General features: G+C 44.2%; 1 protein-coding gene across 3 annotated transcripts in view; it reads left to right on the top strand.

The window, feature by feature from the left end:
- INTS1 (integrator complex subunit 1) overlaps positions 1–11,578 on the top strand; it is a 62,403-nt gene extending 50,825 nt beyond the window's left edge. For all 3 annotated transcript variants that reach the window (XM_073648115.1, XM_073648113.1, XM_073648114.1), the window contains 8 exons: positions 1,245–1,437; positions 1,543–1,670; positions 5,990–6,102; positions 6,869–6,982; positions 8,401–8,471; positions 10,096–10,187; positions 10,847–10,956; positions 11,385–11,578. In XM_073648115.1, coding sequence (XP_073504216.1) covers positions 1,245–1,437; positions 1,543–1,670; positions 5,990–6,102; positions 6,869–6,982; positions 8,401–8,471; positions 10,096–10,187; positions 10,847–10,956; positions 11,385–11,500 — 937 coding nt within the window. In that variant the 3' untranslated portion in view covers positions 11,501–11,578. The remainder of the gene's footprint in view (positions 1–1,244; positions 1,438–1,542; positions 1,671–5,989; positions 6,103–6,868; positions 6,983–8,400; positions 8,472–10,095; positions 10,188–10,846; positions 10,957–11,384) is intronic.
- Positions 11,579–14,707: the final 3,129 nt, after the last annotated feature.

The raw sequence follows: 14,707 nt of genomic DNA, 5'->3' as shown, positions 1-14,707 counted from the left end.
CATGTTGCCCCTCCTCAGTGCATAAAAGGCCTCTGACTGGACTCTAAGGGATAAAGGGATACATTTTCTCCTTGTGGAGAGTGACAGTCCTGACATGACCTGGTAAGGAGACTTATAGGCCATGCAATCCTCCTGTGGAGCAATTTGCATACTTAATTTGCCAGATGAGCATTGTATGGCATGTCACTTTCTCCACAAGGAGAAATGTTACCACTTAAACCCCAGTCAGAGGCCTCTCATACAACCAAATCAGATATCATGCTTTGCACTGAAGAGGAGCAACACCCCGGAAACACGTGTTTGCAAATTGAGATTCTGGTTTGGCTTTTATCCTAAGTCATGTGACAAGGCTCTGATTGGGGTCTAAGGTTTAACCTTTCTCCTTTTGGAGAGTGACATGCCTGACATTCTAGGGTAATGAGACTTGTAGGCCATGTAATCCTCCTCAAGAGATGAGCTCCTAGAGGAGCATTGCAAGGCCTATAAACCTCCTTACCCTGGCAAACATTACCCCTTAGACCCCAGTAAGGGGCCTCTCATGAAGCCAAATCAGATCTCATGCTTTGCACTGATGAGGGGCAACACACCAAACACGTGTCTGCAAATTGAAATTTTGTTGTTTTCTTTTTATCCTAAGTTAAAGGGTCGATAGTGACTTTTAGGATTGCTACTTCCAATAGGTGACACTAGAGTTCAAGTCCTCTTCCTTTCTGAAGAGTCAATCTGCATATTTAATTTCCCAGAGGAGATTACATGGCCTATAAGTCTCCTTACCCTGGCATGCTAGACATGTCGCTCTCCACAAGGAGAAACTTTACACCTTAGGACAGGTACGTGATGCTTGTGTATTGTCAGGTATGTGCAAACATGAGAACATCGGTCTTGCTCGCCTGCGGAGGTCGGTAGTGCTCTTCAACTGCTTTAAAGAAGTTTTCCCTTTTTATATCACCACTTTATGGTTGTTGTAGGTCTGGTCTCTAGGACTCCCCCTGACCCTAAGAATGATGGGGATGCAACATTGGTGTGTTCTTTTTTACTTCATCTGGCCACCATGTATAGAACACTTAGAAGAGGATGGCGCCCAACACCAGTGCTGGGTACCCTTCATCCCCAGAGATTGGACCCCCCTGATTATAAAGTGATGGCATGGCACCTCAAAGGATTGAATAACCCTTTCTAATTCCTATGGTATCTGAATAAAACGATCCCGTTCTGTGTGAGTCCTGTATCTCTTGCCCTTTCAGGCATTTGCCCATGATCGCAGTTCTGCTTCATGGCCGCGTGCACTTCAACTTCCACGAGTTTCGGCAGCAAAACCATCTCACCTTCTTCACTCACATCCTGGGCATCATGGAGCTTCTTCAACCCCAAGTTTTCCACAGTGAATATCAAGAAGCCTTGTGGGACTGTCTTATCTCCTTCATCAAACTATTACAGGTCTGCCACGCTGCTCACAGATGCCGGCTCTGTAGTCCGCATTACTGATATGTACGGCGAGGATGAACCGACGGCTAATGACCTGATCTTCCATCTTCTCTGCAGAATTACAGAAAATACTCCCGGCAGCTGGGCGGCTTCATCAGCAAGTTTGTCCAATTCATACACAAGTACATCACGTGTGACGCTCAGGCTGCTGTGTCCTTCCTGCAGAAACACTCGGATCCCCTCCAGTAAGTGATTTCTCTATTACATGCCCGTGGTTAAAGGGGTTGTCCGGCAATGTCTGGTGTCACTTCCGCATTGATCGTCAACACGTCTTAGGAGGAGTACGGGATGTACCGTCATCGGTCAATGTGGGTGGAAGTGGGCAACCCTGGATATTGCCAGATAACCACTTTAAGGGCGCAGACAGACGGCCGTAGGTCTTGTGCGAGGATGGCATCGCAGTGCACGGACTGACCCGGCACCTCTCCTGACCGGAGCGTGACGGCGTAATGCATTTCTATGCAGATGTCACGCTCAGGTCATGAGAGACGACGGTTAGTCCGAAGATTGCAATGTGATCCTCGCACGAGAAATACGGCTAAGGTGATAACTAGCGCCCAATGACTTATGACCTTTTTATCCCATTTTTTTTTCTCTTCAAACCCCCACCCACCCCAGAAAGAAAAATTTTGACCGAATAAGTGTGTGCTATCCATAGGGACGGGGGTAATCGGCACCTCTGACAGTGGGTTATAATTTGAGAGCAAATGATTGGGCATCTTAACCCCTTTACAGCCCAAGGCATACTAATATGTACCTGCGCCCTGGGCTTTAAGAGCCAGGTGCGTATTAGTACGCCCTGTTCATTTAGTCCGCACACAGGCTGTGCGGGCGCGATCGCCACCGGGTGTCAACCGGTGCTATGTGCAGGGAGCGGTCCCGCATCGCTCCTGGCACATTAACCCCCGCAATGCTGCGATCGAAGTCGAACGCATCATTGCGTGGACAAGGGGAGGTGATCGCGATACTCGCCTCCTCTCCCGGCCTCCAGCGCTGTCTGCCGTGGCCTCCCGGATGTTGCAATGACGACCCGATGTCGTCATGACAACATCCGGGTCACCAGACAGCAGGAAGATACTTTGGTCATGCACAGTGCATGACCAAAGTATCTTCTGCATCTGCAGCGCTGACAGCCTGCATAGCACAGAGATGGTGCTCCATCCCTATGCTATACAGGTGATCAGAATGTAAAAAGTGAAAGTCCCATAGTGGGAAAAAGTGTAAAGTCCAAAAAGTGTTAAAAAATGTAAAAAAAAAAAAATTGTAAAAATATTTTAAAAAAATAAAATAAAAAAATAATCCACCAAAAATAAAAATATAATGTACCCATCAATAAATATTATTATGAAAAAAAACAAACAAAACAATAAAAGTACACATTTGCCATCGCCGCATCCAGAACGACGTGACCTATAAAACTGTCCCACTAGTTAACCCCTTTAGTGAACACAGTAAAAATAAATAAAAAACGAAGCAAAAAACAATGCTTTATCATCATACTGCCAAACAAAAAATGGAATAACACGTGATCAAAAAGACGAATATAAATAAAAATGGTACCGCTGAAAACGTCATCTTGTACCGCAAAAAACAAGTCGCCATACAACTCCCATCATCCAAAAAATAAAAAAGTTATAGCTCTCAGAATAAAGTGATGCAAAAAAATATTTTTTTTCTATAAAATAGCTTTTATTGTGTAAAAGCACCAAAACATAGAAAAACAATATAAATGTGGTACCGCTGTAAACGTACTGACCCGAAGAATAAAGCTGCCTTATCAATTTTACCACACGCGGAACAGCATAAAAAAAACCCATAAAAACAATTCCTGAATTGTTGTTTTTTGTTTATTCTGCCTCCGAAAAATCCGAATAGAAAGCGATCAAAAAAATGTCACGTGCCCGAAAATGGTACCAATAAAAACGTAAACTCGTCCCTCAAAAAACAAGCCGTCACATGACTGTCGGCCAAAATGTGGAAAAATTATAGCTCTCAAAATATGGCGATGGAAAAACTAGATTTTACAAAAAAATGTGTCTTTTAGTGTGTGACAGCTGTCAATCATAAAAACCCGATATGAATCTGGTATCTCTGTAATCGCACCGACCCGAAGAATAAAGTCGTATAATCACTTATACCGTACGAGGAACGGCGTAAAAAAATAAACTCTGGGGTTAGGGTTGTGCTAGGGTTAGGGTTGTGCTAGGGTTAGGGTTGTGCTAGGGTTAGGGTTGTGCTAGGGTTAGGGTTGTGCTAGGGTTAGGGTTGTGCTAGGGTTAGGGTTGTGCTAGGGTTAGGGTTGTGCTAGGGTTAGGGTTGTGCTAGGGTTAGGGTTGTGCTAGGGGCTAGGGTTGGGCTTGGGGTTGGGGTTGGGCTTGGGGTTGGGGTTGGGGTTAGGGTTGGGCTAGGGTAAGGGTTGTATTAGGGTTGGGTTGTCCTAGGGTTGGGGTTGTATTAGGGTTGGGATTTTTTTCAAAAGTGAAAAAAAAAAAAGATGACAATATGACGACTAGTGTTGAGCGCAAGTGCTCGCTACTTGAGTTTGCATCGGGTGTTCGGGTATGCACCGAGTATCGCGGGTGCTCGAGTGACATGCTCGAGTCTCCGCCCCATATGCTTTGCGGCCTAAAAAACCTTTCGGGGATTGCCTGCCATGCACAAGCGATCCCTGCATGTTTTTTTTTGGGTGTCTAATAACCGTGAAACATGTGGGCGGGGACTTGAGCATGTCACTCGAGCACCCGCGATACTTGGTGCATACCCAAGTACCCGATGCAAACTCAAGTAGCGAGCACTTGCATTCAAGACTAATGACAACTTATTCAATATGATGACCTAATGTTATCAAATTCTGTGTCGTACCTCTGGGTTCAAAATGTTCACTATACACCTTGATAAAATCCTTGAGGAGTGTAGTTTCCAAAATGGGGTCACTTGTGAGGGGTTTCCACTATTTAGGCACATCAGGGGCTCTCCAAACGCGAAATGGTGTCTGCTCTCAATTCCAGCCAATTTTGCTTTCAAAAAGTCACACAGTGCTCCTTCCCTTCTGAACTCTGCCGTGCGCCCAAACACTGTATTTTCCCCACATATGGGGTATTGGTGCACTCAGGAGAAATTGCATGACAGTTTTTGTGATCCATTTTCTCCTCTTCCCCTTGTGAAAATAAAAAAAAATTGGGGCTAAAACATAATTTTTGTGGAAAAAGTTAGATTTTTTTATTTTCACGGCTCCATGTTATAAACGTCTGTGAAGCACGTGTGGGTTCAGGGTGCTCACCACACATCTAGATAAGTTCCCTGAGGGGTCTAGTTTCCAAAATGGTGGGGGGTTTCCACTGTTTAGGCACATCAGGGGCTCTCCAAACGCAACATGGCGTCTGCTAATTATTCAACCAAATTTTACATTCAAATAGTCTAATGGCGCTCCTTCCCTTCCGAACCCTGCAGTGCGCCCAAACAGTGGTTTTCCCCCACATATGGGGTATCTGCGTGCTCAGGGGAAATTGCACAACAAATTTTGGGGTCCATTTTTTCCTGTTACCCCTGCGAAAATAAAAAAAAATTGGGTCTCAAGTAACATTTTTGTGAAAAAAGTTAAATGTTCATTTTTTTTTTTTTCCACATTCCAAAAATTCCTGTGAAGCACCTGAAGGGTTAATAAACTTCTTGAATGTGGTTTTGAGCACCTTGAGGGGTGCAGTTTTTAGAATGGTGTCACTTTTTGGTATTTTCGGTCATAAAGACCCCTCAAAGTCACTTCAAATGTGATGTGGTCCCTAAAAAAATGGTTTTGTAAATTTTGTTGGAAAAATGAGAAATCGCTGGTCAACTTTTAACCCTTCTAGCTCCCTAATAAAAAAAAAAAAAAAAAAATATTTTGGTTCCAAAATTGTGCTTAAAGTAGACATATGGTAAATATGTATTAACCATTTTGTGTGACAGATCTCTCTGATTTAAGGGCATAAAAATTTAAATTTTGAAAATTGCAAAATTTTCAAAATTTTCGCCAAATTTCCTTTTTTTTTCCACAAATAAACGCAAGTGATATCGAAGAAATGTTACCACAATCATGAAGTACAATATGTCACGAAGAAACAGTCTCAGAATCAGGGGAATCCGTTGAAGTGGTTCCAGAGTAATTACCTCATAAAGTGACAGTGGTCAGAATTGTAAAAATTGGACCGGTCATTAACGTGCAAACCACCTTGGGTTGTTAAGGGGTTGAAAGCCGCTATGCCCAGTCTTCCTTTAACTCTACATCCACAGTCTGAGGAGAGCGGATGCAGCATATGGTCTGATCGAACGCGTACGGATACTTCTACTGCCGTGGACCTCCAGCTGTCAGGACATGCTTGGAGTTGTAGGACCACAGGTTACAGAACCACTACCTCGGGGTGTCGTTTTGCAGGTCAAAAGAAGGGTCAGCCATGCTGTAATATGTGAATCACTTTCTATTGACCCCTGTCGATAAGTTATAACTTGGTGATATATTTTCTTACAGCGGTCTGTCATCTGAGAATAATGACCTGACAGCCCTTAAGTCTCTCCTGGCAGGACTGAGCTTGCCCAGTAGAGGTGGGACTCTGGAGAAGAGCGCAGATGAAGACAAAGAAGGTATGTAACTTACACAATTAGTTTCCACCATTCACCTTCATACTGAGATGCTGCAAAAAGGCAAGAAAGTCATAAGGAACTTTAAAACTTCATGTTTAAGTTTCAGTTATCCTCTGTCAGCTGAGCCAGAGAGTGAAACAACCTAAGAACGAAACCAAAAACTTTCCTGACTTCTGTGCATAACAATTATCCACATGTATTTTCACCAATCATAGGTATAGTTACCAATACGAGCTGACTGGGCTATGTAGTCACCGGGCCTGTTTCTCCCCGCCCGGCTCTGCATGATTGACAGGTTATTCCCTATGTATTTATAGGGAGAGACATGTCCGTGATGCAGAGCCGGGCGAGAAGAAGTCGCTGAAGAGCCGCATTGGTGACTACTCATCTTGGTCATCGTTCCGGGCTCCTGTTTAATGTGTGTTCTCTAGGAAACACTGCAGTGGTTTAGGGTGAAACATGGGTATTCGTAATGAAGGAGCCCATCCATGATTTATGACAGGTCCCTTATAATAATAGGCATGATCACTGGATATCCCTGGGGGCCACCCCAATATCCAGGAATGTACAATAGCTAAAGGAACCTCAGCTGATAACATTTCAAGCGTTTCTTATATGATGTTTTTTTTCCTAGCTAAATGCAGGGATGACTTGGAAGTAAGGTTATATGACACTCCTAGCTCCTCGGGGGTGTGACCTGATGCTATGATGTAACTATATGATTTCTGTATATTTAGTATTTGTTTTGGTCTTTGCTCTGGCACAGATGAACCGGCTGCAGGTTCCCTTCCCCTGGTCAGCGTGTCCATGTTCACACCTTTAACTGCAGCCGAGATGGCTCCTTACCTGAAGAGGATGTCACGCAGCCATACGGTAGAGGGTAAGCATTGCAAGAAGAGCGTCATCTAGAGATGAAAATCTAGTATATGGTGCCATTCCAATTGACGAACCACTCCTCCAAAGTTGTGATCTGCAGCTTTTTGAAGTGATATCAAGGCAACTTGGGAGTTGTTGTTTTACAAGAACTAATAGGCCACAGATTTGTTCCAACGTCAGCAGTATAGGGTCACTAGTCAATTAGTTTAAGGTCACTTAAGGCAGCGTTCCCAACTCCAGTCCTCAAATGCCACCAACAGATCAGGATTTCCTTAGCATTGCTCAAATGATCCCCTGTGCAATACTAAGGAAATACTGGAAATATGATCTGTTGGGGACACCGCCCTAAGGTCTGGCGGATACAGGGTGGTGTGCTGTGGTCAGTTGGGTCTGGGCCTCGACACATGCTCCATGCCGGTCATGGACAACTTGTTCTATGGCCTTGTTAACACGGAGACAGGAAAACCACATGAGAAGACACAATATGATGGTTTGGCCCATGTATCTTGGGCCTATCTTACACATCTTGGATCTGGAAGGAGGAGAACTGGTACACCTGGTGCAATGTTGCTGTGACGTGGCACCATTGTACCAGCTGTGATGTGGCACCATTGTACCAGCTGTGACGTGGCACCATTGTACCAGCTGTGACGTGGCACCATTGTACCAGCTGTGACGTGATGGCGTACCCTAGCGAAACACCATCCGGCAATCTCTAATTTGAGTTCTCCAATTTTTTTTTTCTCTTAACGAGGACAAACTAAGCAACAATAGTAAGTAAAGAGTATGATCAAAGCTTTTCTGCTTACACCTCCATGTATAGAATTATTCACTGTGGTGCTAAAGGTGAACCGACACCTTTAATATTTAATAGTCCCGAGACATTTCATTTTTTTATGGACACGGATTGGCTTGAAGATGTATTGGGTAATATGTTGCTGCGTCCCAGAAAACTTCTGATATTTCCGAAGCTTTGTAAGAACGCAGCAGTCTATATTTATTAGAGAGAAGTTTAGAAAGAGTCAAATATAATTAAAGAAATCCCAGGAGCGATCCAGATCTGTAGAGTTTTTTGATTTTCTTTTTTTTTTGTTCTTATTTAATGCACCTCGGTTACACTGCTGGTAATTCTGCATCCACGGCTGAGTCCGCTTGCAATCTGATCAGTTCTTGAAAGCCAAAGCATTGCCCGAGGCGATGTGAGCCGTGCGGAGCTGGCAGCTGGGCCCCTTCTCCCAGGATCCATGCCGATCTGTCATCACACTTCATTCTCTCTGCAAAATGAATTGCCTGATTGAAAGACGGCGTTTCCATCCCGGCCGCTGATTGTGTCACGCTGACCCAGCTTCTCTCCGGCGTGTGATGGATTTAAGTTGATGTCTCTTGGACTCGTTTCCTTTTTTTTTTTTCTTTTTCTTCCAGACATCCTGCAGGTCCTGAGCGACGTAGATGAAATGTCCATGCGTCGGCCTGAAATCCTCTCCTTCTTCGCTGTGAGTACGCCCGACCCCCTCCACCATTGTATGATTCGGCCCTTTCCACTTATTTATCCGACAAGTCCCATCCTTTCATTATTAAAAACCATATCCAAAGGATTGCACTGGTGTCGAATAAATCAATCCATTGCATGTGATGTGACCAATCCGCTCTGAAAACCGCAGCAAAGCCATCACTACAAAGGTCCACCTTGTGTTAGGAACGATAATATGGCCTCCTCTGGTAAGTGGTCCTGCTTTTAATGCCCCTATACACCTTATATGAGAGTCAATTTCGTCTGGGCTGGACCAGCCACCCTATATAATGCCTGACCCTTTTGTCTACAAAGCAGATAAATCACCGCCAGAACTGTCTGGCAGCGGCTTTTTCTTCTCCCCATTAAAAACACATGAATGCTCAGCCGAAAATTTTTTTTTTATGTGCATGGAGGAGAGATACCGGTCTGCCTAACGTATTTTCAGCCAACAACTATCTCCACCGTTTAAAAATGCATTTAAGGGGTTGTCTTGTGACAAACTCCCCTTCCAATGTTTCCTGTTTGGGCATATGGACATTAAAATAGCGCCCACCCCCGCCATGAGCCAGAATATGTAACAGTGACTTCTCTAACAGGGGTTATCTGGCGTTTATGATGTTAAAGGGAATCTTTCAGCAGATTTTTGCTATGTCATCTGAGAGCATCATGATTTAGGGGTAGAGACTCTGATTCCAGCAATGTATCACTTACCATTGTGTTTTTTTGTTTCAACAGAATCAGTGTTTTATCAGCAGGAGATTATCACTACAGGACTAGGTGTCTCGTGCCTCCTGGTCCAACCACGCCCCCACCCCTGATTATCCGCTTTCTGTCAATACACAGTGAAAGCAGCCAATCAGTGGTGTGGGCGGGGTTATACAGAGCTCAGCATTCGTAGCTCTGCAGCAGAGAAAACTGTGACTCGATCACAACTGCTGCACCCAGTAAACAATTTGACACATTGCTGGAATCAGGGTCTCTGTCCCTACATCAAGCAGATCTCAGTTGACCTAGCAATTACCTGCTGACAGATTCCCTTTAAGACCCCTCAAACCTGCCGAGACATGGGCACGGCCGGCAGGAATCATGCACACGTCACAGTAAACGTGTGGTATTGTAACGTCATTGGGCTTGTCTGCATTTGGCGGCCTTTTTAGCATTAAAAATATGGCTGCAGCCCCGGATGCCGCCTCTTGACAGGTGTTGGCGCTGTTTTTGCAGAAAAACAGCTACATTTTTCCAATCCTGGACAACCCCTTTAAAAGTAGTCAGACACAATCCAGACCGAGTGTATAAAATTGATTTACTATCCAGACATCAGGATTGCAGAAGTTTTCTGGAGTACGGCCGTCCTTGCCTGTGAAGTGATCAGTGTGTACTTCCTACACTCGCGGTATTCCTGGGGGGCTCGGTGTCTTTTATTTCCACAGCAGGGGCTGCTGCCATCTTGTTCTGTACCAGTACGATGTAACAAGGGGTCGGCTCGTCTGTGCTCGTGTGAACTCCGTATGGGGGAGAATCAATGTTGTACTCTGCGCTTTCATTATTGAAGATCTGCTGAGAGTCTCATGCCTCTTCCTTTTCTCTCTTTTTCTCTTTCGCAGAGTGATTTTCAGAGACTTATGAGCTCCGCCGAGGAATCGTGCCGCAATCAGGCCTTCACCCTGGCCTTACGCGCCATTCAGTGTAATCCCAGGTGAGAGCCGCTGCTTTGTTTTCGGAGCTTTTGCTTTTACATTTATTGTTCTTCCCCTTTTAGCTCTGATGTGGAGAGCGCTGTTCTCAGCTGCAGTCGCTCATGTGGTCGGCATATTAATAACGGGAATTACACCGATAGAAAAGACGCAATTTCCACTCCATCCTCAAACATGGTGCACACACACCTGCTACAAGTGCTGCCCTGTTTCTGAGTGTCTGATCCCCCTTCTTCAGCTGCTTTGTCCTAGATATTTGGTCTAATATGGGGGTGCTGATGTACACTGGTTGCAACACTGAATTCCTCCAAAGTGAAGCCCCTTAAAGGGGTTGTACCAAAGGCAATACGATATAGATCGCTGGAGGTCAGACCACTGGGACCCTCACTGGTCACAAGAAAGTGCCGTCACCTCTCTATTCATTCTCTGTGATCTGCTTTCAGAATACCTCCGGCGACCACATAGAGAATGGCCAGAGAGAAGCCGCACATGCTCGGCCTCTGTACAGCCACATTTTCAGGATCAGTGGGGATCCTAGTGGTAGGACTTCTCTCCCCCGCGATCAGTAATTTATCCCCTACTTATTGATATCAGATAACTTATTAACTTGATAGAGACCTTTCCTTAGTCTTAATGACATTTTCCTCTTTTCTGCATCCAGTATTGCTGCAGACTTCCTTCCTACCTTCATGTATTGTTTGGGCAGCAGGGACTTTGAAGTAGTCCAGACGGCACTGAGGAACCTGCCCGAGTACACACTGCTCTGCCAGGGTGAGTTTACCCATTTTTTTTTTTTCAATGTGGTTTTGTACCAATAACATAATCACAAGGCTAGAGTAGATGTGGCGCTGGTACAATGCTGAGCACCCTCCTAAGTTTTCCCTACGCATTGGCATTTCCCCAGCCGGGGAGCGTCAGCCGGCCCCAGCCGGGGAGCGTCAGCCGGCCCCAGCCGGGGAGCGTCAGCCGGCCCCAGCCGGGGAGCGTCAGCCAGTCCCATGCACTTTAATGGAGATGAGCAGGTAGCCGGGTGCCTGAAGAGAGGACAATGAAGAGGACACTGGATACCCACCAATCTTTGTGCAATTTAATTTTTTAGCAATATGCAATCACCTTATAAGATGAGACTACCCATTTGTTACCCATCATTGCAGCGATGTTATATAGTACTTGGCTATCGGTTCTCTCTGTCTCCGCAGAACACGCAGCCATACTCCTGCACAGAGCCTTCCTGGTGGGGATGTACGGACAGATGGACACCAGCCCCCAGATCTCCGAAGCGTTGAAGCTCCTCCACATGGAGGCCATGGTGTAAGAAGACGAGAACAATGTGATGAGAAAACTGCTTATTGTCGTGTAATTACTTTTTATATTAAAATAGTTTCTGACTCAACCGTAATGATCTACTAATTGCTCCCTATATAACTGTGTCCTGGCAATCACAATATAATAGTCCTATAGTGTCAGCCTGAAAGCCTGCCAACACAAAGAAAACTAACTCCCTGCAGACATTGTACTTGTTGGTTTTACCCCACGGTCCACTCCAGTGTTATTATTCAGCAGTTTTAACCACGGAGCCACATGATTTATAATATAGTGGTGAGACTATCGCCAGACAGTATCCCTGGCAAGACAAGTGACCAGGACAATTCACCAAAACGCATCGTGTTGTGGTGGGCCTTATTATTAGTGATACTGCTTGAGAAAGGCTCCAAAGAGAGAGCTGAAACGCTAGAATTTGGACAACCTCTTTATCTCCTTCCTACTTAGTGACTGTTAAGGCATGGACTATGTGCGGTATCAGTAGCTGAGCCTGCTCTACACAAGACAGGTGCCGGCTGTGTTGCACAGCCTGCCTCAGCCTCTAACCACTTCAAACAGAGTTACCACTTGTCAGTCTCTGGACTGTTCATTTGGGCACTTGTCGCCTATCTCATGCAACAGGTTTACCATAGCAGCCGGGGGCGTCCTGAAGGTCCCCTTCTCCGCCATCTTGGTACTTCATAGAAGACCGTGATTTCTACCATCCAAAAATAAAGTAAGCATCGTGAAAGTCTTGTCTATCAAAATGTTAAATTATAACCCTTTATGTACAGTCCTACTCGTCGTTATTGGCACCCATGAAGTGTAAGTACATAATGTGGAATATCTCCTGGAAAAAAAATGGAATCAAGTGAAAGTTTTTTTGTATAGAAGACTCGTGTTAAATACAAAAGAGCCAATGATAGATTAATAATTTAAAACAAAAAACCATGGGAGGGAAAAATAGAAAAACCTAAAGCTTGCTGTGTCACTAGTATTGGCACACTTTACATGAATTTAGTATGGAAACACACTTTGACTCGCCTGTGGTAAATCACAAGAGATTCACCTGTGATTGTCGGAGCCCATTTGACATGAATTAGCCAATGAATGGTGACTTCAGTGCTTTAAAAAGCCACATGGTAGGCCCTGTTCCTTTGTCATAATGGTGAAGACAAAGGAGCTGTCTGGGGACATCAAAACTGCTATTATTAGCAAACACAAGACTTCCAAAGGGTATAAGGCCATCTCCAAAGAGCTTGGTATCCCAGTTTCAGCAGTGCGCAATGTTAAGAAGTTTGCCACGCATTCAACCTTCAAGAACCTCCCTGGACGTGGGGCAAAGAGGAAAATTGACAAGAGATGTCTTCGAAGGTTGATGCGAATGGTGGAAAAAACACGTAAAAAATCCAAAGACCTGAAGGCCAACCTGGAAGAGTCTGGGGTCATGGTTTCAACAAGTACCATATGCCACACACTAAACCAAACAGAGCTTTATGGGCGAATTCCAGGTAAGAAACCATTGCTGAAGAAAAGACATAAAAAGGAATGACTGATCTTTGCCAAAGCGTACCTTGACAAACCACAATCCTTCTGGGAAAATGTTCTGTGGACAGATAAAACAAAAATAGAGCTTTTTGGCAATGCAAAGCAACAGTTTGTTTACAGACGGCGCAATGAAGCTTATAAGGAAAAGAACACCTTACCAACAGTTAAGCATGGTGGAGGATCCATAATGCTGTGCAGTTTCTTTGCTGCGTCTGGTACTGGAGGCCTTGACCGTATCACAGAAATCATGAAATCAGAGAATTATCGAGAGATTTTAGAGCCAAATGTCCTACCCAGTGTAAGAAAACTTTTGTTTTGAGTCAAAGATCATGGGTCCTCCAGCAAGACAATGACCCAAAGCACACATCCAAAAGTACACAGGAATGGCTGAAAAATAAAAATAGACTGTTTTAAAATGACCAGCAATGAGTCCTGACCTTAATCCCATTGAAAATCTTTAGGGTGAGCTGGAATCTGCAATCGGTGAAAAAAAATCCTGCAAACATTCAAGAGCTTGAACAAACTGCAAAGGAAGAGTGGGAGAAAACTCCAGCTGAGAAGTGCAAGAAGCTGATAGATGGCTACAAGAAACGTGTGGAGGCTGTCACTGATGCCAAAGGGTGTGCAACCAAGTATTAATTAGGGGGGCCTTTATTGCTGCACATGCTGTTTATTCTGTTTCTTCTTTCAAATTGCAACAAGGAAAAACAATGTTCAATTGTTGTATTACTTTGGACCCTAATTTAAAAAATCCTGAGGATATAACTTTTGTACCTTTCCATTTATTTCTGAAGATATTGTACAGTCCATGAAAAAAGTGAAGGGTGCCAATAATGGTGAGCAGCACTGTAGACACCATAGAGAAAAGAAATCTTAGACAATTGCAACACAAACTTTTTTTTTTATTTATGAATTTTTTTAAACCACTTAAATAATAATAAAATATACAAGTTTAGTATCACCTTGATCCCACTGACCTGGTGAATTGTGGAGCCATTTGTACCGCACAATGAACGAAAAACCTAAAATCAATGGCGGAATCGCTTTTTATTTCTCCACATTTGTATTTTTTGTCCTCTTTTTTTCAGTACATAATATGAAAAAGTGAATGGTGTAAGTGAAAACTACAAGTCTTCCTGCAAAAAAAAAAATTACAAGCCCTTTTACTGCTATGGGGGGTGGAACAAAAAGGTATGACTCTTGGAAGAAGGGGAGGAAATAAACAAAAGCACTAATGATGATCTAGTCGGATGCATGTGCAGCGTCCGCCAGTGGGGAAATGTAGTACTGCATGCAGCCATTCAAATAAATGGCTGTCCTTTATAATTTATGGATTATTGGGGTCTACAAAAGTGACAGCCACTGCTTGTTAGCAGTTTTTTTTTTACCCTGGTACAGAGATGGCAGCTGAAGTGAAGGACCCCCTTCTATGACACCATATACCCTAAATGGAAAAGTTGGCTTAATGTGATTGAGTCGCTTTGAAGTTTTTGTGTCTAATCATCGGGTTTGCAGCGATCTGTGAACGTGTTTTCGTTGCTGAACTCGTTTTCCTTCCAGCCGTCCCCCCTCCACCCTATAACTCCCCACTCGGGAACCAGTATCTGTGGCTTGGCTTTGAAGTCTGAGAGGTGAATGCTTTTCTTCCAGACAGGGACTATTTTGTTAGTTT

The sequence above is a fragment of the Phyllobates terribilis genome, unplaced genomic scaffold, assembly GCF_046119375.1.
Source record: "Phyllobates terribilis strain yellow unplaced genomic scaffold, ASM4611937v1 Scaffold_9__5_contigs__length_417890890, whole genome shotgun sequence".
In the NCBI taxonomy this organism is placed as follows: Eukaryota; Metazoa; Chordata; class Amphibia; order Anura; family Dendrobatidae; genus Phyllobates; species Phyllobates terribilis.
The sequence above is the reverse complement of the archived record's forward strand: the minus strand, read 5'-3'. Positions and strand labels throughout refer to the sequence as shown.